This window comes from Ixodes scapularis, unplaced genomic scaffold (genome assembly GCF_016920785.2).
Source record: "Ixodes scapularis isolate PalLabHiFi unplaced genomic scaffold, ASM1692078v2 PGA_scaffold1__304_contigs__length_218370807, whole genome shotgun sequence".
Taxonomy (NCBI): domain Eukaryota; kingdom Metazoa; phylum Arthropoda; class Arachnida; order Ixodida; family Ixodidae; genus Ixodes; species Ixodes scapularis.
The window spans coordinates 69,383,276-69,409,436 of record NW_024609846.1 but is presented as its reverse complement, the minus strand read 5'-3'; the positions used below and the strand labels follow the sequence as shown (position 1 = coordinate 69,409,436).

Below are 26,161 nucleotides of genomic sequence, written 5' to 3'. Positions count from 1 at the left end.
GTAGCCGCCGTAGGCGCCTCGGGCGTCGACGGATGTCGGCGACGGCAGGTTTGGTTGACTTGCGGTAGATGGCGCCACAAATCTTTTAGCGGCAATATTAGGATTTGAAGCGTTTGTGCATGCCTAAACAACAAGATTTTTTAAACGTAACCTTAAATCAAGCTTACAATTGCCTAACACTATCACTTACAAAAACCACTCCGAATGACGTCACACCACAGGTTCCATTTGCGGCCATTATGTGGCCGCAGGTTGGGAAAAAAAGCGTTTTTTGTTTTGCGATTACGCAGCGAAATAGAGGTATTTTGGGGTATGGTGGCACTTTTTCTTTCAGTTATGCTGAAGTAAACAATATAAAAAATACAAGCTGCACATTCTTTCAGTGTTAAAATCATTGCACCGCCCCTTTAAAGGGACACTTCAACGAAATTTGAAATATTCCCGTCGTGTTCAAAAATAGGTTGAATATGATCCACAATATCCGTAAATGACAATCGCGCGTTTGTATTTTGAGCCTGGTGGCTGTATTTTTCGTTATAAACGGCCCACCCTGGCAAGCCCTCGGAGAAGGCCCAGCTTAGAGCACGTGACATCCAACGCAATCGTGACGTAGATCGGCTCAAGACGAGCAAAGCTATGGCGAGGCTGACGTCGAGAGGATGGCCTAGTCGTTCCAGCAACCGAAGCGGCTGCTTTTGTACGAATTTTGAGTGACGGGCTAATCTTCTATAATCTTCTAGGGGGACAATAGCGACTTCTGCGACACACAAAAGGGATTCTCGGGAAGAGGGGAGCTCCTCCTTCCCCACTTCTCTCGTCGTGGCCGGAGACGAGACAACCTCCGTCACTAGCTGTCAAGTTTCCTAGACGAGCATTACAAACGAGGCGTTAGCGACATCCACCAGGTGCCCTTTGCTAATCGTTTAATTCTTTTTAAAATTCTTTTTCGAGACTTTTTTTAACAAGATATTGGTATGTTCCTTGTGATACTGCTCTTTTGAACACATATAGACCAAAAAATGAGCGCCGAAATTTCGTTGTAGTTTCCCTTTAAATTGCCTGCTTAGATAGAGTTCTAGCCAAGAAAGTCTGGTAGTTCATATTTGTCCGGTTACGACGCCAGAGTGCCAGCAATGCCAGCGGCTGCCGCGCGCAACCTACGCAGCCGCCCCAAGCAAAAAAAAAAAGAAAAAACATGTTTTCTTTTAATATATATATTTGGGCGCCTGCAGGCCGCGATCTTTCTCGAACAGCACGTTAGTCGATCCGATCGGGCCTTGGACTCTGCCTTAGCGGCGCATCTGCCCGCTGGCTGGCACGAAACACCGTGAGAATCGAGGCGACCGCATACGCTCGGTAATATCGCAGAAAGGATTTTGTCTTCCTACCACTGCTTCTCCTCCTCTCGTTCCGAACTTTTTTTTTATCACCTTTTTTTCTTAGGCGTTGAGACTTCAGGGGAGGGTTAAGGGGCCACAGGTGAAAGTTTCCGACTCCGCGTTCGGCGGGGAAGAACGCGGTCGGCGTGATTTTCGCTGATTTTGCTAGTCTAAATGTAATCGTAACCTCTGGTGGTTAGCAAGAACATCGACATGATTCCACATTTTGCGGATGCGGTTCGGGTACGGATACAAAGTATGTGGATCCGCATCGGACGCGGATACTCAAACTGTTATCCGCGCAAGGCTCTAAGCATCTTTAATTTCGTAATTTTTTGTTTTAGCGATAGGTAAAACCTAGAGCATACCCTCGCGTTTTCATTGTTTTGTATCTTAAAAAAAATTACCTTAGATCTCCGCTATACCTTTTTTACCTATCACATGCCGCCCACGTGTTTTCGGGAAGGAGGAAGATTGTTCTATGATATACCCAAGGTGAAACTCTGCAGCTTGTTTAGTCAATCAGTTCTGGTCTGTGGTAGCTTCTTGTTCTCTTTCCACTTTATTTACATTCAGTCAACGACCAGATTCACACATTTTACGCTTTTTGTTCATTTCGCTCACGCTCTTTTGCTCCACTCCTTTTTGCACGTCTTTTTCGCCTATATCGGGCCGCTCAGAAGTGCTCAACCTGCTTAAATATAGCCTATCGCCCTAATATTTTGCCAATTGCCTTGTTTTTTCCCAGATTCTATGCGACAGGATGTGTCACCTGGCACAACGTGAAAAAAAAACAAAAACAGCGGGGCATTAAGCCAATGCAGAAGGCAACGTGCCCTCAATGTCTAGGCAGTCATTTTTGCGAGAAAACCACACGGATGGAAAGAAGGACATGTTCTCGTTAGACTTGTGAGAAGCCTTAGTCGCCGCTGATATTCCTTGGACGAAAGTAGAAAACCCACTTTTGAAAAGATTCGTACAAACATATTTCAGTCATAACGTACCGTCGAAGTCGACTCTGCGCAAGAACTAGCTGCGTTCCATGTACGACGAAACATTGAAGAAAATCAGAGATGAACTTGGGGACACGTGCATTTGGGTCTCCGTAGACGAAACGACAGATGCGATCGGACGCTTTGTCGCGCACCTCGTAGTTTGGAAGCTTGTAGCAGACGACAGAACAACGCCTGTTCTTGTGTGCTCCAAGACGCTGGAGAGTACAAATGGGGAAACCGCGGCGTACTTTGTCAAGGCGTCCTTGAGGGTGCTGTACCCTACTGGATTGGAAGAAAGCACGGTGTTGCTACTTCATACGGATGCGGTGGCTTATATGCACAAAGCTGCCCTCCTCTTGAAAGCTTTCGACCCGCGGATGTTGCACGTCACCTGCCTCGCCCACGGCATTCACCGCATTTGCGAAGAGCTGAGAGAACACTCCAAGCATGTAAACGATCAAACGTGAAAACAGCGCAAAAAATTGAACAAAGGACAAGTGAAAGGAGTGCACGGACAAAGCGCTGACTGTCAACTAAAGTTTAATTTTCAGGCGAACCAGAAAAATAAACACAGAGCATAGGAAAGGACCAATAAAGACACAAAAAATTTTCAACCCAACCGACAAGATTTCTACCACGTCATCGCCCTCACACATGCCTGCCATTCTTCGATAAAAAGGACCTCATCATCGCCCAAGTGCACCGACGGTACGCTCACACAATGTCCTTCCCCTTTAGATAAAATTAAAAATGCCTCGTCAATCTCACTGGCGGTCTTACTTTTATTGCGCGCCAAGATCGTCAAGTCATGAAAAACAGGTACGCAGCCGCACCTACTGCAATGTACCGCTAAGTGGCCAGCGGGGGAGGAACGGAGAGAAAGGGAATGTTCCCTCGCCCTCTCGTTCACGCACCTCCCCGTTTGTCCAATGTACACCCTACCACATGTGAAGGGGATCTGATACACAACCCCCACTGCGCATGGTACAAAAGGAGTGCGGTGGTTTACATCACATTGCAAATCACTGTTCCTCCCTCGGTTGACAGCAGTGCACAGGCGTGACAGCTTCTGGGGTGCTGAAAACACCACTGGCACGTTAAACTTGCGCGCCACTCGCTTGACCTGATGAGAGAGGGCGTGGAGATAAGGCACCACCACCGGTCTTGTTGTCGGTTTTTGTCTAATCTTAGGACTGGGTCGGCCCCTGAACACCTTTATGAGGGACTCAGCCACGCCCACATTCAACGTAAGAGGGTATCCCGCCGATCTCAGCCTAGATACCTGAAACAAAAGACTGTTCTCACACCTATGATTGCATGACTTCAGCAGCATACACCCCGTAGTAACCGCCCTCTTCACAAGCTTAGAGTGCGCTGAACCGAATGGAGATTGACAAGGCATTTTTCATTTTATCTAAAGGGGAAGGACAATGTGTGAGCGCACCGTCGGTGCACTTGGGGGATGATGAGGTCCTTTTTATCAGGGAGAATGGCAGGCATGTGTGAGGGCGATGACGTGGTAGAAATCTTGTTGGTTGGGTTGTAAATTTTTTGTGTCTTTATTGGTTCTTTCCTATGCTCTGTGTTTATTTTTCTGGTTCGCCTGAAAATTAAACTTTAGTTGACAGTCAGCGCTTTGTCCGTGCACTCCTTTCACTTGTCCTTTGTTCAATCTTTTGCGCTGTTTTCACGTTTGACGATGTTAAACCAACTAGTCCAACTTACCGCCATGTAAACGATCTTGTTTCTGCTGTGAAGGCTGTCTTCATTAAGTCACCTCGTGTTTGTGCACTTAAGGAACAGCTACCAGGGGTGCCTCTTTCACCAGAACCCATCGTGACGCGATGGGGAACGTGACTTAAAGCTGTAGAGCATTACAGTACTAACTTTGTTGGTGTGAAGAGAGTCATTAACGGGTTTTCAGCAGACGTGAGTGTCTGAGTCAGAAAGTCTCAATTTGGAACGTGCAAGGACACTTTCGAAGGTGACCTGGAGTTTTCGTGCTCCAATTCCATGTTTATTGCAGACACAATCAAGAGCCTCGAATGTGCTGGCAAAATTCTGGCTCGGAACATCTGGCTCCATTTCGAACGTTCAAGAACGAGTCGACGCCGTCCCTGCAAGCCCCGTTGCTGTACAAGTTCGTTTAAACCTTCAGTCCGTCTTGAGAAAAAATAGTGGGTTTTCTGTACTCAAAGAAATCTCGAAGGTATTCACCAGGGAACACTCCAGGGTACCAAAGGATGTGAAAGCATTGAATATTCCCAAGTTCAAGTACGCCCCACTCATATCAGTTGACATGGAATGCTCTTTTTCACCGTACAAACTGGTTTTAAGCGAGAAGAGACCTACGTTTTAACCCACGATTCTTGAGATAATGATTGTTTGCTATTGCTTTCAAATTTTTTTCCATTGTTTATAGTTCGACTATGTACAGCATGAGACAGCTTAGTCCAAGTGTGGGCTTAAGTCAACTTTTTTTCTGAATGTTGCACAAATCTAATTGTAATTCCTGTTGTACCACTTTAATTTGTATGTCTTTGAATGGCAGAGGCCCTAAACGCTTTCAAAAACTCCCTGTGAATAAAATCTGATTGTTCCTATAAATGCGTATTACGAAGTTGTTAGTGCCTTTTATAGGCGCCTAAAAGTGGATTTTTTAGTGCCTAAATATCCGGCCTCTACTCATGATCCTACCTGAAGCTGAGAACCCGGCCATATCTCTCGCTCTCTACTTCGTGGGGCACTCCCGCCGAGACCCGGGCATCGACCTCACCGGCCCGTCGGGGCCTGTGCTGACATACCGCCCCTGGCTTAACAGAAAGGGCTTCATTTGCACCGCCACCTCGAGAAGCAGGCGCCACAATCGAACATCACAACACCAGCGTCACGTCCCGCCCAAGCCCTGTTGGAACCACAGCTCACTCCCGTGCAGATCGGGCTCTCGGATTCGATCCCATGGGTCCATCTCACCTCCTCCAACCTTCCAGGACACCTGCGAGATTTCGAGTGGCAGCGCGGCTGGGAAGTGCTTCCCACACTTCGGAGGAGGTGCCTTCTGCCGAACAGTGCCCTAACTGCGACGACCGGGAGACGAAGCTGCATGTTTGTCGGTGTGTGTGGTGACGCGCCCGTTCTGGCCGGTGGTTCGCGCTAGTTTCCGGGGTTTGGGGGTGGCATTATACCTCCTACGCAGACGCTGTCCTTAGGGGCACTTCGCGTGCCTTTTGCTCGCCGCGTGCAAGTACGTCCTGTGGCAAAACCGGTGCTGCGCCGTGGGTTACAGGGGTGGAGATCGCGCGCGCTGTGGCAGCTTTTGCTCAGGCTACGGCGGGAGCTCGTGTCGCACCTTGAGGAGCAACTGTTCCTTCTCGGAGAACAAGAGTTCCTGCGGCGCTGGTCCTGCCGATACATCCACGTGCACAACTCTCGTATCCAACTGCGATTTCAATGAGTCGATCATATCTAGATCGCGTTAGGCGGAGAAAGAAGGAACGAAACGCGATGCGGCCCTCTGTAGAGTCCTTCGCGGCCTCTCCGGGGGCGGGACATGCAAGCGCTGCACCACTCGGTGTCTCTTTGCGCGAGTGATCGCGTGGACGGGCCCTTCTTTGGGAGCAGCGGGCTCGGGCCCGCGCCTTCAGTGGCTCGGCGCGGGGTCGGCATGTGGATCGTAAAGCCTGTATATGCTGTACATAATACTTCGCGCTTTAGGTTTTAGGTTTTGTTCTAGTCATGACACCATGCAATGTTGTAAATAAAGTTTTCTGACCAGCAGACGATGGTGCTCATCCGGGCCCCCAGGCGGCGCTGAGGGGATCTACTAGTTATGATGTTTAGAGGAGGGAACGCGCAGGCCTTGCGTTCTAAGTGGTATTGGCACAGCCCACTCGGGCAAACACCGGAGAGGTTGTACGAACGAGCTAAGCGCGGCGCGGCAACTTACGAGAGCGCGCGCTCGGCCGTCGGCTTCTACTGCAGCAGTACCGATACGTGGCCATTCACGCCGCTACACCGCAGCCGAACTAAGGGAGCGAAAGAACGACATTTTTGCTTTCCCATTCAAAACTCATAAGAAGTGCTTATGTGTCATCGGACTTTTTAGAACCCAGCAGGACTGGAACAGTCTTGCTCGGTTCTAACAGAGTTCATGAACTAGTTAGAACACGGATGCTCTAAGTCGAAATGGAACATTATGATCAAATTTACAAGATTTATAGCAGCTGTTGAGAAATTATTAACTCATTGTAAGCCTTCAAAACAAATAAACGTGAAGAATATTTACCTTTATTTACAACAGGTATGGTTTTAAGTGGGAATAAGTAGGCTTAAGTATCATCAAAGAACCACTTCAGTCCGATCGATTGCTGTCTCAGTTTTAAGAAGTGAAGTTACATATTTTATTAAAGAATTGAAGTGCGCGTGTAATAAAGTTGTAGCTGAGAACAATTTTCATGCATCGTTATAGAAGTTATCATTGCCTGTTTCTCAACACGAAACGAATATTTTGCGATAAACGTGGTTAAAATTCGCGCAAAAAAGAGACGAGGACAGACGAGGAAGAAACACAGAACACAGACAGGCGCGCACTCACAACTCTGGTATATTAAGTGAAGAAAAGAAAGATGACGCACGATATAACAGATATACCAGAGTTGTTAGTGCGCGCCTGTTTGTGTTCTGTGTTCCTTCCTCGTTTGTCCTCGTCTCTTTGTGCGCGAAGTTTAACCACGTTCAACGTTTACCAACTCGCCCAGCTTACTACTCTACTAATATTTTTGCGAGTGTTTTCACTACAAATGACGAGAAATAAAAAGGGCTTGCATTGTCTACTCAGTTTCCCGGAGCTGATGACTTCCAACTTCAGCCTGAAAATACTCGAATCGCATATGTTTTGTATCTAAAACATAAAAATTCTCGGCACTGAAAGAAATGATTCCGCTGGTCTTAAAGATATACGCCGAAAAACGGATGTGGTCAAGTGTTTTATTACTTTTAAGCACACTTATAGATCCTTTATAGGATGTATAGTACAATTAAATAACATATTTCCAACAAACCTCGTACTGGCTCAAATATTTATATTTTATTTATGTATTTTTATATTTTTGATATTTATATATCATATTTCTTCTACTGTTACAGTAGGAAAAAATATGACATTTCTCTGCGCCCATTTTATGAAAGGATATGTTCCTCTATCCTTTGCGGCTTTATTTTAATATAATAGATATCTTTTATTTTTGTTAGTATACCGTAATTAAAATAGCCTGCAGAAAAACAAACGTTATTGAATTCTTCAAATCTTAGTAGGTATTTTAATTATTCGACAGTGGATTGAGAATTCGAAATAATTTATATCTCCGCAACAGGAGGCATATTATCTTAAGATACTTGTATGCTGATTGCCCCCCCCCCCTTCCCCCCTATACTACATGAAGTTTCTAAATTCCTGTTAAAATCAACATACAAATCGAATTGCTCGAATAATCACTACAAACACGTTACTAAACATCCTGTAGTTTTATTTATGTGGACGGTGAAAGAATGACGAAAGGCTTGGGTACATTTATTTCCTTTTAAAGGAGTTTTTTATTCAGATTTCGTAAGCTTTATTTTTTTCTCTTTTACCAACTTGAACTAGAGGGTAAAGAAATGCATAACAATTACGCTCCTTAATGCAAAGCAGAAGCCTAGTCATGACAATCGAAGTGAATTAATGACGAGCAAGAATTTATGCTTTTTTCCTTACTAAGCGGAGTTATTTAGAGAATGCTATGCTTTACATTGCTGGAAGCATAGAACAAAATTGTAAACACGACAGGGAAAGTTTCACTATTGCTATAAAAATTTCCATTACACCGAACATCTCAGACATGTTGACGCCTTACTTATTTTGAGAAGGGACAGACCCTCTCCATAATGTGTAGTATATAAGCGTGTGTGTCTACGCTCATAAGCCATTACCGCTTAAGCACTTAATACATCACCTCGACGTCGATCACCATGATTTCGGTAAGTAATTTAATATTAGTATTATGTCACCAAAAACTATTGGTGCGCAACTTCCCGGTAGTATTATCAACAAAATCAGGAAGCATCTTTCTTTTTTTTTGCTTTTATAAGCAGGCTATCTGTGAAACATAAGAAATAATTCTTCAATTCCCTATATGCTCATTCATAATTATCCCGTAATATCACTTTAAGGTAGATACTTGTCTCTCTAGAAAAGTGTCACGACCACCCTCAACATTAATACTAAATATATTTTGTTACCTCAGTGGTCAAATATTTTGTCTAGAAATATAATTTCGTGAAAGCTACGTTTGCACTAACATTTATTTTAAGTACGTGGTGCTAAATCCCAAAATCAAAACTCTTTTCTGTCAAAAGTCCAGCACATTTAATTCTGGTCCTATTCCTTCATTTCTGCAGCTCACCACCAGTCTTCTTCTCGCTATTGCCGGCACTGCTATCGCCGGCTACGTCCGTCCTTCCTACGGCTACGGTTATGGTGGCTCCTACGGCTATGGCCTCGGCGGCTCCTACGCCGTCGCCGGGTCCCCCCTAGTCTCTAGAGTGGCAGCTTACCACGCCGCCCCCTCCTACTCCGGCTACTACCAGACTGCTCCCGCCGGGCTAGCCAAATACGCCACCTATCACGGCGCTCCGGCAGTCACGGCTGTTGCAGCGCATCCAGCATATGCCACGTATCGGACTGCGCCTGCTTTTGCTAGTGCCTACCATGGGGCTCCCGTCTACGCCGCCGCTTCTACAGTCTCCGGGTTGAACCGATACGCCAGGTACAGCGCAGCCCCTGTTCTTTCCGCCTACCACGCTGTGCCGGCAGTGTCCGGGTTCGCCAAGTATGCCGCATACAATGCAGTTCCTTTAGCTACTTACCACGCCGCCCCCGCTGTTGCCACCTACCGCGCTGCTCCTGCCGTGGCCGCTGTCCAGGGTGTCTCCAGGGTCTCCAGGGTTGATCCGTTCCACGCTAGCCACCAGAGCACTGTTCACGCGACTCCAGCCGTGGCGGCCGTTCACGCTCCACTGCCTACCGTTGCTCACGTTCCGGCCTACGGAGCTTACGGGTACGGTGTTGGCGCTCTAGGATATGGTCATGGACTTAGCACTCTCGGATACGGTCATGGGGTGCACCCCCTTGGATATGGACATGGTCTGTCCACTTATGGTCACAACTACGCCTATGGGCTCGATGGCCTCAGCTACAAGGCTCTCGTCCACAAGAAGTGTAAGCTAAAAATACATTGTAATATTTCTTTTCTTGGCTAGAACAGGAACAGATTTATCGCGCGCCGATTATAGAAACTCTGACTCACTCGATTACGCTTTGTCTATTTCAGAAAACAACATGCCAAGCATCCTGGAGACACCCACATCACGAACCACGAAAGAATTACTTTGATTGAACTAAAAATAAAGGCGAACGTTATTGTGACCAGACAGGCGTCTCGTTTTTCTTCGCAACTGCATTCTCAAAACATTTGTATGCTACCGAAGTTCAAGCATTTCATAAAACAAAGGCTCCTATAATAATTCTTCGTAAAAACTTTTTTGATTTGACATTTCTTCTTTGGGTTTAGCATTTTTCATCAATGAATCAATGTACACTATTCAACTTTTGTTTACCTCACTCTTTTTGTTTGTTTTCCGAAACTGCCGCAATGAAATACACATCCCTTTACCGGCTCACTGAATCAATTGTTTATTATGTTGTATGGAAAGCAGCCAGATAAATACCGATGTTAGCCTAAGTTTGGGTCTTTAAGAGACTTAGCTTGTTCCTAGCTTCTGCCAAATATGGTCCAGTAAGAACCAGGTTACTTTACTTCAGCCTAAAGTGGCCTTAAAAAACGAAGTAGGGTTTTCCTCTTGTTCACCGCATAAGTGACGTACTGCCATACATTAGACAAAGATGACAGGGGACAACAGAACATCCGGGCATTGAAGCCTCACTATCGCACTTGTTTGGTGATTTAAACACAAAAATGTTGACGGACAACTGAACAACCCGTAGTGATATTTAATTCTCGCATTTTCTTACGAATTCAGGCTCAAGGAAGTCAGGTGTAAGCCAGACAATAAGTGCAGTTCTTGGTCACTGTGAAATAACTGCTAACATTAGACAGGAAAGGTTAACTTTTGACTGTGAAAATTTAGAACCAAGTTACGAAGACGCTAAAAAAATATCAAATTTCGCTCTATCAGGAATCGTCTGTAGCCTTGAACTTGCGGCAATAAAAACGCCGACTTAGATGTTAAAAACATTCACACTGGACTTCAAATATATAAAAGGGAACATCTTAAAGCCTCCTATAGTGTAGAATGATGCAACTGTTTTTCGTTTTTTTTCGCACGCCTGTTTTTCGCGCGCCCAAAAAATTTTGTGTGTTGTTTTTATTTGTACCATACCTGCTATAATTCCTCAATGGGGATTGGCAGTATTTTGAAAATGAAATAAAATAAACACACGCATGTTGTTAAGGATGGGGGATACTTCTAATCTAAATAAATTCGTTCGTGTATAAATGTTCAGAAAACAAACATAAAGTGGAATTGAAAATTACTTCTTTGTTACCTCTGTTCTCTCATTTCTTTCGCTGGCCCTAACATTTTTGGGGGATCTCTTGAACTATACTGTGATACAAGTTTCTTCAATAATATTTGATTCTTATCAGAACCTTCCCCTAATGTGCATTGCAAAAAAATGCACTGTACCTAATGAAGGTATAATAAATAATGAACTGCCAAATATATATATATATATATATATATATTAACGTACACAAGTAGCTGGTAAGTTGATTGTGTACAAAACACTCATTTTGGCGTTCGGAAGCAATAGAACTGTGTTTTATTAGTATTTAGAGTACACTTTGTATTTTTATTACAGTATGACAGTAAATGTTGGTTCGTTCGTTGGTGGTACTTTGGTCCTGCCAACTTTTGCAGGTCGTTGAAGTTCTCAGGAGGCGATGGAGACTTTGCGCGTTCTTTGGCGAACCAATTTATTTTACAAACTATGTACATCTGTACAAAGTAGGGGAAGTTGGCATACTCGGATCGAACAGGTCTTACAGATGTCCGAATCAGTCCAAAATCGACCTCCCTCGCCCCGTCCGGGGCTTTTGAAGGCACTCACTCCCTCGCCCTTAGGGAAGTCTTAACCAATGGCTTCAAACTTTTTCGAAGTCACGGGGCGTCAGCCCTCCAATGGTCAGCTGGGGGCCGACCCGGCCGTTCATCAAGTTTGCAACGGCCACGGCTGACAGCTTCGTAACATTGGCACAGCCTTGGGTTCTAGACAGAGTGGCGCCGCACCAGAGCTCCTGGCCCGAAACTCGATCGTCGCCAGCGTACCCTGTGGGACGCTGGAGCACACAAGAAAACACACGCGCACACACAAAACAAAACGTCCCCTTCGCGGAAGGGACAACGTCTTCACCGCGGGGTGCCTGCTCGAGAGGACCGCGGTCACCCGTCGAAAGTAAGGAAAACAACGACAGCCAGGGTGCGTCCGCTTCCCCTCTTCCCCACACCCCCGCACAGCCGTGAAATGAGGACCACCCGGCGATGGAGTCCCTCGCGACTCCTTTACAATGACGATTTGCCGATTTTCATGGAGTTCTTCCACGTTTCGCATTTAGCAGCCAGTTGTCACGACCGGCTGTGGCAGAAAGGTTGTAACGAAAGACCACCACCAAAAAGAGTTCCGCCCACAGAAGACCATATCGAAAGACTTCTGTCCCGCGGCAAGATTTGAACTCACCACCTTGGTGTGGAGATAGTGAGCCAAGGCCTTTGCCTTTTTCGCTATCCAGTGTTTATTTTATTTTTTGACGTTGTCATCTAGGGTCGGCATGACTCACAACGCAAAAGGGAGCTCATTCGCGCAGCGCGTGAATGAGCACGCGTGGTTCGCGGCACTTCCAGTCATGTATCACCATCTCTAGGCTTGTGCCCAAAATGAAAGCGAATCTTTGGTAAATGGTGCCCCTTAGACGTCTTCTTTTCGTCCCTAGAATATCTATTGCACAGAATGTGCTTACAAGTCTTTGTTAGGGTGATCAAGCTTCTATAAATTATCGTTGTTGGGGGATTTTAAGTATAAAAAAAAAGAAAGTAACTTCTAAAGTCATAGTGTGGTCCACTTTTTTTCGGGCACGTTAAAAGACTTACGAATAAACTCCTTTAAAAGGACAGTGAACCAGCGCACGCCCATTGGTGAAGATTGGAAGTCGATTTGTAAATTATTAAAGGAATCTTTTCTGAAGGATATTACCATGCCAGATACACAGAGGTATAATATACGCATTGCCAGAAAGTGCGATGTAAAACGCGCTTTGACATCTGTGTTTGAGAAAGAAAAATTTAGTTCATAACTTCGTACTAACACGACCGCTTTCATGGCAAATTTACAACACATATTTCTGGAGCTATTTGTAAACTTCATAGGTGTATGATTTCTAATTAAATCCGTTACGACTTCGCCCACTGCAATTCGGATACCACCTGCCTTGTAATGTGCATTACGTTTTTTGGTAAAAAATTGAGTTCAATGTTATCATCTAAAAATCTTCAATATATACCCCCTCACACATACTACACACTTTCGCAATCAAGTTTTTGTTGTTTGAAACAGTTCTCCATGTGATTATGTTTTCTCTTTTACCTCGTTGTGGGTCTTCCTTCACCTGTCCTTTTTCTTCTTGATGACTTCAGTAAATTTCAGTGCATTGATTGTATTTCTGTCTCCACAGTGTTCAGAAACATTTATGTTTCGTCACATGTGATGACATTGAGTTCAACAAGTCAGATACCATTTTGAGGAGTTTAATGCAATAAATACAAAATTGTTTCTGTAGTCTTTCTCCTTCCGACCAGTGTTTGGGAACCCGTTTGGTGTGCGCATTTCGAATGTTGAATTCGTGTAAACTTCTTTGTACAAAATGTTAATCAGGTCTGCTATTTAGCGAATGCTTACTCGCCGAACGTTGCAAAAATCTTGGCTAATTTTCAGTGTTTAGTTTAGTTAGACACGAAAAGATGCCGGCAACACAATTGCACTGACTTAATGGCAAGACTCGCAGCAGAAAAGGACCGGCTAGCTCAAAGAGAGTATTACATGAGAAGCGACGTAAATTTTAGTAATATATGAAAACAAATAGACAATCAATACACTAGATACCTCCCACGACTCCAAGAATTAAATTTTTGATGTTAAAAACATTGAGCGAGTAAAAAAAGAGAACGACAAGGCTGCTTATGGGTATCCATACTAACCCTGGAGCGAGAGGACAAAAACAGGACAGAATGGCACGGAACCTCGAGTTTCGGGTCTGCCCGTTCTTTTTTGTCCCCTGTTGTTATGTCTATTCTTAACCAGTTCGTCAACCTACTCGCTTTAACTACTTATGGGGTAGACACATAATATCCTGTAGCAATATTTCCGACAGTATCATTATGCAACAGTGTATAAATTAGAGACTGGCCTTCATGATTTAGGGTATAACACTTAAGTTAAAATAACGCAAAAAGAATTGACAATTCGCCACCAGTCTCGCTATTTAATAGACACAACTTGCGGTCGCTTGGATGTTGTATCATTCATAGGGTCAAACACGTCCGGTAAGTGTACATTGTTTAGAATAAATTTGCTTTTTCGTTCACAAGATTCAAATTATAGTTCTCCGTTGAGGGTAGCTCCTCAAAATGTATGTACCTTCGTCGACTCTTTTTTTACCTCCTACCTCCATAGTAGACATTAGGCAATAAAGGTTTGTTGATTGTGACTCTTTTTTTTATTATTTTTTTACTAAAGACATTAAAAGACTGCTATATTTGTGATAGAATGAAAGTATGAAAATAAAGCAATCGCATCCCTAGAATTTTTTTGCTTTTAGTGCAAGGCACATTTTTGCGAGTCTTTAATTAGTCAAGTGATGTGCTGCGTCCTTTTCATATTGAATAATTTCTGTAATACGATAAACAAATATTAGGAGCATTTAAATCTTACTCTTGTGTTTTAGCAATAGATGAAACCTAGAGCATATCTCCGCCCATTTTCTGTCTTTTACCTTAAAAATGCCCGTAGATCGCCGCTATACGTTTTTCATCTATCACATCCTACCCACATGTATTAAAAAATGAGGAAGATTTTTTTTTGTCTCCTGTGGCTGATTGTTCTTTTTCCACGTAATTTACATTCAGTCAGCCTCCAGATTGACGAATTGTTCCCTGTTCTTTTTTTTCCTCACGATATTTTGCTTTACGCCACATTAAGCCTTTTTTGCTTACATCGGGCCGCTCAGGAGTGATCTACCTGCTGAAAAATAGGCTATCGCCCTAAGTTTTTGTTAATTGCCTATCAGTGCAACTTGCATAAACGCTGTCGTGAAGTAATCCTTTCAGAATGAATAGAAATTCGCATTCCAAGAAAAAGATCCCGGTTGACATTCATCACGTAATGCTTCTTAAAACCTGATAATCACAACGCCGATGTCACTGTCTAATGTGTCCAAAAAACCTATATTTTGTCTCTAGTAGCATTTCCAACTTCGCAATTTCATGAATGATAGCACACTTAGCTTCGCAAAGCATTTTTCCGGAACTCCGTAAACACATAGCTAGGCTTCTTCCGTTAGCGCGACAGCAGTCGACAACATTCTGATTAAAACAACACTGTTTTATGTTTTCTGTTTTACTCTTTGTGATTGGGGGCGTTTTCATCTCATCGCGATGACCTATAGAGATGTTTTTGGCCCTTTCTAGGTTATGATGTGTTTTGAAGACGACTCTGAGCTATAAATTACAGCACCTTTTAAGAAGAACTGCTAACCGTATGCAGATAAATTTTTCCCCATGTCTTTCCGACATTAGAATGATTTGCATCCTGTCAATGTTTATATGCATTTTTAACTAAATATATGACTAAGAGTTATGTCAACTAATATTTTTTGTAAAACAAATGCGTGCATTTTGTATATTGATTGCACTTGTAAATATCAGATTATTGATTTTGTATACTTCTCCACATCTTGACCGACAAAATGCACGAAATTAAAAAAAATCACTATTCACAAGTTAAAATTGAACTAACCCGTTTCCTAATTTTATCACAAAAGTTGAACCAGCATGGTTTTTAGGCAATAGAAGCGCATATTGCCCTTATGAACCTATAAAGTGAACTAAGATTTTGTTCTGTTTCACTCCATATCATATTTCAAGTAGGGAACGTGGTCGGGCACAAATTTCTTTAAATATCAAAGAATATGCAGGTGAGTTGGTGAGCTTTTAAAAATATAGTGATCGCTACAAATTTATGCAAACAATTTTTGTGCTCTAGCGCTTCCACGACTTGTGCACTCATCAAGTCATTTCATTTATATATAACCACCCTTACTTTTTATAATCTGATTGGTACAATACTGCTGATATTATCCATGAAAACCCACGATTTCACTTTCCATGCATTCTAAAACTTGAGCTCATACACTTAGGCCTATAGTTAGCGTTAATTAAGAAATACTTTCGCAGTCCTTCCAAATGAAGCATTGTGTGCCCAGGTAGCTAACATTTACAAAAGGATTTTGTTATTGAGGATAGCAGTCTGAATACGGGAAATCAAAATGTGAGAAGGAGGTAACACTGGACTGTTTATTGTTCACTTTAAAAAGTGCATTTCGCTCGAATGGTCTTGGATGAATGCAAATCTTGAATGCTTGATGTGTTTTTTTTTCTAGAATAGAACACACGCAGTTCAAGATTCAGTATAGGGCTCCTCCAAAAGACAGACATGAGAAATCCGGTCATGTGCTAACCAAGTGAAAAGAACCTAAGAAGGTTTAGATTTCACATTGCATCTTTCAACTCATATCTTTTGTAAACTAGAGCCTTGTAGTTGGGACCATTCAATCCATAGGCGTAGTTGTGACCATAAGGAGAAAGAATATGCCCGTAACCAAGCTCGCTGAGGCCATGCCTGCATCCCAGAGCGCCGGCACCGTATCCGTAGCCTCCATAGGCCGGCACATGGGCAGTGGAGCGTGAACGGCAGTCACGGCTGGAGTATGAACAGTAGTCTCGTGGCTAGCATGAAACGAATCCACTCATGAGACCCTGGAGACACCTTGGACAGCGGTCATGCTCGGAGCGTCATGGTAGGCGGCAACGGCAGGAGCGAAGGGGTAAGTACCTAAAGGAGCCGCATTGTAGGCACCATACTTCCCAAACTCGGAGACTGCAGGAACAGCGTGGTAAGCCGCAAAGGCGGGAGCCGCACCATGTTCAGCGTATCCGCTCAGCCCGGAGACTTTTGAAGCGTCGGCGAAGACGGGAGTCGCTTGGTAGGCACTACTGAAGGCTGGCGTTGACCGATACGTGGCGTGTGCTGGATGCGCTGTAACAGCCGTGACTACCGGAGCGCCGTTGTAGGTGGCATACTTGGTAGACCCGACCGGAGCAGACTGGTATTAGCCAGACTAGGAGGGCGCGGTGTAATAAGCTGCCACTCTAGAGACCACAGGACAGCACACTACGGTGTTGGAGCCGCCGAGGCCACAGCCATAGGAGCCGCCGCAGCCGTTACCGTAGGAAGGGTGGACGTCACCGGCGATGGCGCCACTGGCGATTGAGAGGAGAAGGATTTTGGTGAACTGCAGAAATAGGAGGCATGCGATTTTATATGGTAATTTTAACTTCAACATTTTACTGGGCATGTTTAAAAAAATTAATTTTGATACACTTTTGCATTCGGAAAAGTTGTGTTCCTAGGAATATATGTATATTACTACCACGGCGCCGCAAACCATTAGCTAATATTTAAAAAAAAGCTTTCACTTCTAAGTTCGTTATATTTGCTTAATTTTTAGAACAATAATCAAATCCCGATTTTATGGTTTCTCGCATAAATGCTTACAGATTTCATGACAATAAAAGTATGGGTTAATCACAATTAGCTGCATTTAGCGTAGTATCTTAATTAGTTGTGCTAAATTTCTTACCGCAATCATGGCGAAGGTGTCGATCTGATGATTCCCGCGTTCATTTAACCGTGGTTATGAAAAGAAACCAAAGCATTTATAGAGTACACAGCGGGGAGATTGCATGAGCCCTTTTAAGGGAGCAGGTCGTCGATCTGCTTTAGATATTTTGTACCGTAGAAAGATTTCATTGAAAAAGTAGAAACTCGAGACTTGTTTACAAGATTATAGAAAATACCATTTTCTTTTTAAATAAACGCATCTATCGGCTATTCCTTCTGGCATCCAGAACACAAAAATTATTACGGAATACTTGACATACCACTCTTACGTGAAACGATAGATATATGTTACGCATGATGCTAGGTTAGAGGTCTGCGGTCCGTGCTCTCCTGGTGTGAATCTTTTGCAGAAAAAAAACTATCTGATTGAATAAACTAGTCTTTTTTTTTCTTTCCTTCGAAAATGTATCACAATTTGCCAAGCTTTATAACCGGCAGGAGCAATAAAATCGTTTGGTGTTAAGCACGGGCTTTAGTGGCTGCTGAATCGTACGTGTTGACTTTATCAACAAATCCTAAACCCTGTATACATCTTAACGCTTTCTTTTTATACGGCTTTATTTTCATTGGAATATTTTTGTTTCAAAGAACGGATGTTCGTGCTATGCCTGCTGATTTATCTGTGCGTTTATCGGGCTCCGCGAATATTAGATGGCTAGATAAGTATCCCGATCAGTTGTCTAATGAGCTTCTAGCCCGAGTTTAAGGTTATGCTGCAATTGAAGTTCTGATTGCAATAGCTAGATGCAAAATCAATTGATACAATCTGAGAAATGGAAAAAGGTTTTTATATATTCATCAATTATATTTAGAGGCGTTTTATTTTTATAATATTATGTGAGCAGAACACGGGTGCCGAAATCGAACATCTGCATGATGAATTATTAAAACATAATCATATTTTAACCTAGGTAAGGATGGAGCAACTGAACAATCCGGTTTGCTAATGTGAAAAATTACGAAAATTATATGAAAATTAAAACAGTTACCGCGCTAATAAGCCTAAAATCATGCTTGAATACTTTTGCAGCGAAATATAAACACGCGGTATTTCTGCAAAAAATAAAAATATTTTAAGAACAAGATACAACAGGAAACTTCAATACAAAATGAAAGGAGACTCAATTATCATTTAAGGTTATTATTTTGTCAAGTATAGCGGCCTGCTTCACAAGGCAAAACGTTGCTCTGGTTACGTCCCTAAGATATGGTTCTGGACAGAATGAAGTGCTCCGTTTATAATTAGTGCCCAAAATTTAAAATGTGTTTTAAAACCTGCATATCAAAAACAAATATGAAAAAAGACTGATTTCCAATCCTTCGAAACTTACCAAACTTTAGTGTTCTATAAATTTAATATTTACCTCAAGACCTTATATTAACTCTTGATGATCAGCAACGTTAAACGTAGATTGACATATAAGAGGAGCAATTTCAGTATGGCCTCGGGTACGCTAAAATGATTTCACTAAAAACTTTCATGCACACCAAATTAAGTATGCTGCCTGTGTTTGGGTTCCTAATCACGTGTCATTTATCATAGTTATTTTTATCTAGATCGAAAGAACGCTTTCCGCTTTATTTGTACTAATAATATATTTACTGGCATCAAAAATACAACCAGACCAAGCTTGGTCTTGCTCCTTACGCTGTATTTTACTGTGTTGAAAGGTTTCTGACCTGTGTGTGTTTTATGAAGTTTTCTATCATGATTAGATGCAAGCTAATTTAAATTTAGTGTCTACTTGCAACTTTCTACATCGACTGTCAACATAAATATGGGCTTACGTTTTACAATGCAAATTTGGTTTTTATTCGTTCCTTCCTTGCGTACAAATGACTTGAATCGCGAGCACTACGTACAGACACCATATTAAGATATCAATGAATATTGTCTTTATATATAATTCAATTTTTGGGAAAATATACTTCAGTTTTATGTGACCACTCTGCTTAAAAGGTAATGCCAGCATTTTGTTTTAATTTAAAGGGTACCGGTCGTTTGCATTGCTGCATAATTATTTATATAATTTTACCTTTTGTATACTTGAACGCAACTAGTTTCTCTGTCCGGTTTGACATTTGAGGGAATAAAAAATAAGTTAATAAATGCATCAATGTTTACTTCCCACGTGGGAATATTGCAGTTGCAGTAATAACAGGATGACTTTGCCGATTAATGCGCCAACTATATTAAGGAATGCTGCCATGCGGGATATTTTAACGTCGCCTATAGTAATATTAACTCGAATGCTGCATGGTCCACGTGAACAAAAGCATCTTTTAGCTTGACATATGAAGGGTACTTTTCGCATAGACCCAATTTGAATAAAATATTGGGAGTTCTCACATCTGTAGGATAATCTTAAATGAGCTCTTGATTTGTTTTTTTAGAAAACCGCTCAACTTCCAAAATTAGACATCATTATATTGCCGTGATAGGATATGCATGTTAAAAAATAGTCTTCCATCAGAACAAGAAATCGTGAGCCATTCCACTCTTTGAGGGTGGATGACCTACCAAGCTATTTTGCACACTACACAGACGTAACACATAACTCTGATTAAAGGTACGAACATATTAAATTAAAAAAATAGTCAGAGTGCAGGCGAGCTGGTGTAAGTTGAACATGATTGTAAACCTGAGACTGGGGCAGAAAGAGAACACAACAGAGGGTGGTTGCCTCCTCTTTTACTACCTTCTGTTGTGTTCTCTTTCTGCCCCAGTCTCAGGTTTACAATCATGTTCATACTAAATTGTCTTGAGCGGTGGTCATCGTGTCCAAAGGTACGCACACACTGTTATTGTTGTCTTTCGGTAATGATTATTTGTCTTGATGGGAGGGTTGTAATTGGCCATAATTTGGTTCGAATTGTGGTGACGATATCCTTGTGGTCGCTAAAATACACACTGATCGGGTAGGGTACAACCTTGGAGACGCTCTTAGCCAGAGTCAAGTATATGCACGACCGTCAGTGGTGGGCTATGGGCAATTTGTGTGGCACATGACGCCAAGGTACTCTAACAAAAATTTCGACAGGGCCGCCACTCGGCGGAAAGTAGACGCGACGGGACCGCCACCCCGGGAGAGCGGAAGGAAATGAAACTAGGCATGCAAGCGCTTGGAATGGCGACAAAGAGAAGGCGGTGTGAGCGTAGACATAGCCGACGCGGGTCGCGCAGAGGCAAATCTTTGAGAAACCTTTATTATCTACCTTAGAGTCTACTGATCTTATAATGGTGCCTCTTGATAACTAATCTACTCAAAATGCATATCCAATTGATGAGACTATAGGCTTCTGCATAGAATGAGGAGATTATTTGATCATAATCGGGACCTGAGTTTTTGTTGACACAGATGAAAAAGCCACGGAACTCTAGCCATAAAAAGTTTAGTTGTGAAAGAAAATTCCGCGCAAGACTTGCGTCGCGAGGGAGATATTGATTTAGAAGGAAGGAGACGCCGAGCCCAAAATAAAAGCTTGCTTCAGAACCCTTAAAATGAGTCTCGCTATGTACACATTGCGCCAAAAGGTTTTTTTCTTTGGAAGGGTAGGTGGAGGTGGCAAGTTGACTTCGTGATATGGGAGCGTGTCCTATCCAGGTGCTTGAAACCTATAGGGCATTACTCAAGTAATGAGAAACCATGTCCGGCCGTCGTCTGGGCCATTATGAAATTTCGACCGTATTTGTACGGGAGCCTTTCCATAGTGGTCGCCGACCACCAGTCGCTATGCTGGTTAGGGAGCACTAAAAACCCATCGGGAGGCCTCGCTCTATGCAGCCTACGACTGCAAGAGTACAACGTGAACCTGGTATACAAGTCAAGCAGAAAACACAGCGAAGCCGACTGCCTGTCCAGAGCCCCATCGAGTCAGCTACCGGCTGCGCCAAAGACACGTGGACAACGACGAAAATCGCTTTCTTGGCTAAGTTAGGGTTAACGGCATGAAAGCGCTCAAACGGGATGATCCTAAGCTGCGCGTACTGATCGACCAGTTGGCGGGACGAGGGGGTACGATACCCCGAGCCTCACGTTCCCTGCCAAGATTCGCCGTTTGGAGAGGTCTACTCCACAATGAGAACTTCGGGGACAGCAACTTGACGTGGCTCCTGGTAATTCCTGCTAGTCTTCGAGAAGAGATCTTCCAAGCCTTCCACGACGACCAAAAATCGGCTCACATTGGCTACAGCAGGACTTTCGCAAGGATCCCAGAGAAATACTACTTGTCCAAGCTCACGAAGAGTGTCCACCTCTACACACGATTGTGCCACGAGTGCCAGCGACGGAAAAAATTACCGACGAAGCTGCCAGGCCTCCTGCAGCCGATCGCGTCCCCCACTGCACTGTTCCAGTAGATTGTAATATGTCTACTTTGACCTTTCACGCTGTCGACGCGAATAAACCGTTGGATAATCGTGGCAACTGTTTAGCTCACCCGGTACATCGAGACAAAACACTCCTGTCGGAAATCGCTGTGGAAGTAGCCAAGTTCTTCGTTGAGTCCATCGTCTTCCGACACGGCACTCCCCAAGTCCTGATTACGGACTGAGGTTCCTCGTTCATGGCGCAGTTGACACAAGAAATACTCCGCCTAAGCCACACCGACCTCCGCCAAACCACTACATGCCATCCACACACCAATGGGCTGACGGAGCGACTAAACAAAACCATCCCCGACATGGTCTCGATGTACGTGGACGTGGAACACAAGACGTGGGATGAAAAGTTGCCCTGCGTCACGGTTGCGTACAACGCGGCGGTTCAAGAAACCACTGGGATTAGACCTTTTCGGCAGGTGGACGGCAGAAAGGTGACGACGATGCTCGACGCCATGCTGCCCCACGACCCGCCGGACGACAGCACTGACGACGCCCAGCTTGTTACCCAATGAACAGAAGAGGTACACCAGTTAGCCCACCTTCGGATAAAAGTCCAACAACGTGTCGACGCCGGCCGGTACAACCTACATCAACGCGATGCGGAGTTCCAGCCCGACACAGGGTGTGGGTGCGGACGCCCATTCGGCGACGCGGCCTCAGGGAGAAACTGTTACAACGCTACTCTGGACCCTACAAGGTTGTTCGCCACCTTAAGGACTTGCACTACATGGTGCTCTTCGACGGAACCCGACCATAAGGACGTAGCCAGCCCTCACCCGAAGTGGTCCACGTAGTTCGAGAGGAGCCGTTTTACGCGCGATACGATTGTGACGCTGCATGATTATTTGGTCTCACCGCAGTTTTCTTTGCCCTTTTTGTTTTTCTTTTTGCGTTTGATCGGGACGATGCGCTTTTAAAAGGGGGGGAGGGGGGGTAATTTCCCGCGCAGGACCGAGCAAGCGGCTCTCGGTCACGGTATTCCAGAAGATTCGCGTTTATTCTTATTCGGGGGTAACTTTTATCATTTGGCCCTAGTTTTTCGTTCTCGAAAGTGCCTGATCATTCTTACCCTGAACGGTTGATGCTCGAACTTTTTTAAACGAATTTTCACGGTGGCGACGCACACTAGATGAGGAGCAGCCCGCAACCTTGTGAGTCAGTTTCGTTCTCGCTCGCTGTTACCGCTCATTCACACTGGAAGTAGATCCGCGTTCGCAAATCGGTTACGAACGCGGTTATATGAAGATCCAGTATAATTGCACGCGCACTTGATGTCATCGGGTGCGCGTGCGATTACACTGGATCTTTAGACAACCACGTTCGCAACCGCTTTGCGAACGCGGATTCGCTTCCAGTGTGAATGAGTGGTTACGCCGCCAAATCGCCACCCACTTTTCTGCTGTCTAAACGCTCGTTCTTTTAATACGTTTGGCAGAAGTTTCTCCGATTAAACCTTTCTTGTCAGTTCATTTTTCATCGCCTCTTCGCCTTACTTTGTGACAATATAATGTCAAAAACAACTGATCTTAGATGGACATAAAAGTATCTTTATTCCCTACACAAAGGCACCAAGCCTTAGCACTTCACTAGAAGCTACATTTAATAATGCAGAATGCTTTAGAGGGCTGTTTCAGGATTTATAGTGTTTTGTTGAAAGAAAAGCCGCTACACCGCAGTGAATTATTTCACAGGAAGACTTCGCGAAATTCAGTGGGCAATATAAGATATTTCTGTCAGTTTTGTCTTGAATTGTTGGCTCATAAACGGATTTGCCTACATATTGAACAAATGCGTATTGTACATAATTGTAGCATTATACATATGAGTGATGTGCTTTACTCCGGTTTGTGAAGTGACAACTAATGTGAAGATGTAGACAGGCAAAAGTTCTTTTAAAGATTGATTTAAAACTTCGCGCACCCCAAAGCGAATGTTGTGTGTGCGGGAAGCTCTAAAGCTTACTTTCATGATCTTGTACATCTAAAATATCAGTGGTGCACAAATGTGTTGTTTCATTAATGTTTGGGATTTATTTTACTTGCAGGTGTATGCTTATCTTGTAGTGTAATTTTCGCTCCTGTATTTCTAATGTGTAGTATTGAGAGCGTTCATAAAAAACAGTATTTCGAAAATAAATAATTTTATAAACAAAAAGCCGCGATGAGGTTTTCGAAGAGTTTTATAATATAGTCATAATTATAGAAACCGTAATTACGCTTTATTGCTTACCTGTCAGAAAAAAATACATTATAATATCCACTGCATTTTTATAGATTTAGGACAAATATTTACAGAAATGTGTTTAATGTTATTATAAGAAAAAATAGGTTTAATCGCATCAACATAAGATCAAATTTTATTAATATTTTTAAAAGCTTTCTCTACGTGTTAAATGCTCGATAATGTGTTGATATTTTTTAAATAATCTGTATATAGGCTTTAGACGTATGTCTTTGGTGCACGCACGTTTCACATTGGCTACAACCGAAATAGTTACACATGAAAAAAATAATCGTATCGATTACTTTTTATGTTACATTCTAACCGATAAAGAAAATACTCTAGCTTCGGTAACTTTAACATTTTCATGAAAGCAATGACTCATTGAAATTATGTGCATTTCCAAACACAGAACCTACAGAGAGGAAAAAGGCTTGGTAAAATGCTGTGTCCCTTAATGAATACAAAGCATCAACCTGTCACTATAGCAGAAGTAAATCAAGTACCGAGCATACATTTACGGGTTTTTGAACTCAGCAGGAATACCTTAAATGATAGTTTAACAGATGCTGGGGGCACAGAATAACCTTGTAAACAAGACTGCGTAATTTATATGGCCTCTACATATATTTTTTCTCTTAAGAAAACATAAAACTGGCTGACGCCATGGTTGTTTTTACTTTTTTTTTAAAGAAGGCATATGCCCTTTCCAAAGTGGGAACTATATAAACGCATAAGCTCCTGCTCCTAACCAAAATCCCTTGAATACTTAATTCATCAGCTGGACAACCACCACGATGATTGCGGTAAGAAATTAAGAAAAACAAATCATGTAACTACAAGCATATCCTCTTGTCATGGGTTCTTAAGATAATTAAGCAGCTCTTACACTCATTATAATCAATTAGGATGGAGACATTTGTAATATTTGTTTGCACTATACAATCATTCATTATGACACGAACTCATTTTTAAGGGAGAATAATTTTAAATATGAAGTAAGCATGGCGCCTGTTAAAAGGTAGATGTTTCATATTTTAACATTTAGTTGTTTTGTCTTACCCAATAACACAAAAGCACTTATTGAAAAGATGCTATGTTGAACATCGAAAGTATCCAACGTTAATCACAGACACTAGTATTTGACGGTATGTCTTGTCTACTATTTCTGCGGTTCACAACCAGCCTTATTTTGACTGTTGCCAGCAGTGCCTTCGCTGGTTACGTTCATCCGTCCTATGGCTATGGCTACACCGGCTCTTATGGCTATGGCCTCGGAGGCTCCTACGAAGTCGCCGGCTCCCCCGTAGCTCCTAGGGCGGCAGCTTACCACGCTGCCCCCCACTACACCGGCTACTACCAGTCTGCTCCGGCCGGGCTCGCCAAGTACGCCACCTACCATGGCGCTCCAGCCTTTGCTAGTCCCTACTATGGCGCGCCGTCGTACGGCGCCGCTTCTACAGTGTCCGGTCTGAACAGATTTACCAGCTACAGCGCAGCCCCCGCTGTTTCGGCCTACCGCAATGTGCCGTCAGTATCCGGCTTTACCAAGTATGCAGCATACAATACGGCTCCTCTGGCTGCTTACCCCACCGCCCCTGCTCTTGGCGCCTACCATGCCGCTCCGGCAGTGACCGCTGTCCAGGGCCTTTTTTAGGGTCTCCAGAGTGGATCCCTTCCACGCCAGCCACCAGACCACTGTACACACTCCAGCAGTGGAGGCCGCTCACGCCTTAAGCGCGAAACACATGTACGACGAAACCGTCCGATCCGACGTCCGACCGCGCAATACGACGGTCGGAGGCGAGGGTTTTCAACGCTCTCCGATGCTACGAAAACCCTCGCCTCCGACCGTCGTATTGCGCGGTCGGACGTCGGATCGGACGGTTTCGTCGTACATGTGTTTCGCGCTTTATTGCCTACCGTTGCCCATCTGACGGCCTACGGAGCCTACGGATACGGCGTCAGCGCTCTCAGATATGGTCAAGGCGTCAACGCTCTCGGATATAACCATGGCCTCAGCAATCTCGGATACGGGCAAGGTTTGTCTCCGTATGGTCACAACTACGCCTATGGCCTTGATGGCCTCAAGTACAAGACTCTCATTCACAGGTAA

The 26,161-nt window shown here is 43.6% G+C and overlaps 1 protein-coding gene and 3 pseudogenes across 1 annotated transcript; 3 read left to right on the top strand and 1 right to left on the bottom strand.

Moving 5' to 3' along the window:
* Nucleotides 1-2,142: 2,142 nt before the first annotated feature.
* On the top strand, nt 2,143-2,841 carry LOC120850461 (annotated as a pseudogene).
* A 5,495-nt stretch (nt 2,842-8,336) lies between these two features.
* LOC120850325 (cuticle protein 38) lies at nt 8,337-9,832 on the top strand. The gene is made up of 3 exons (XM_040222787.1): nt 8,337-8,389; nt 8,810-9,629; nt 9,742-9,832. Coding segments are annotated over exons 1-3 (831 nt in total). The 5' UTR covers nt 8,337-8,380; the 3' UTR covers nt 9,744-9,832.
* A 6,417-nt stretch (nt 9,833-16,249) lies between these two features.
* LOC115330811 lies at nt 16,250-20,096 on the bottom strand (annotated as a pseudogene).
* Nucleotides 20,097-25,195: 5,099 nt separating this feature from the next.
* LOC115330810 lies at nt 25,196-26,161 on the top strand (annotated as a pseudogene).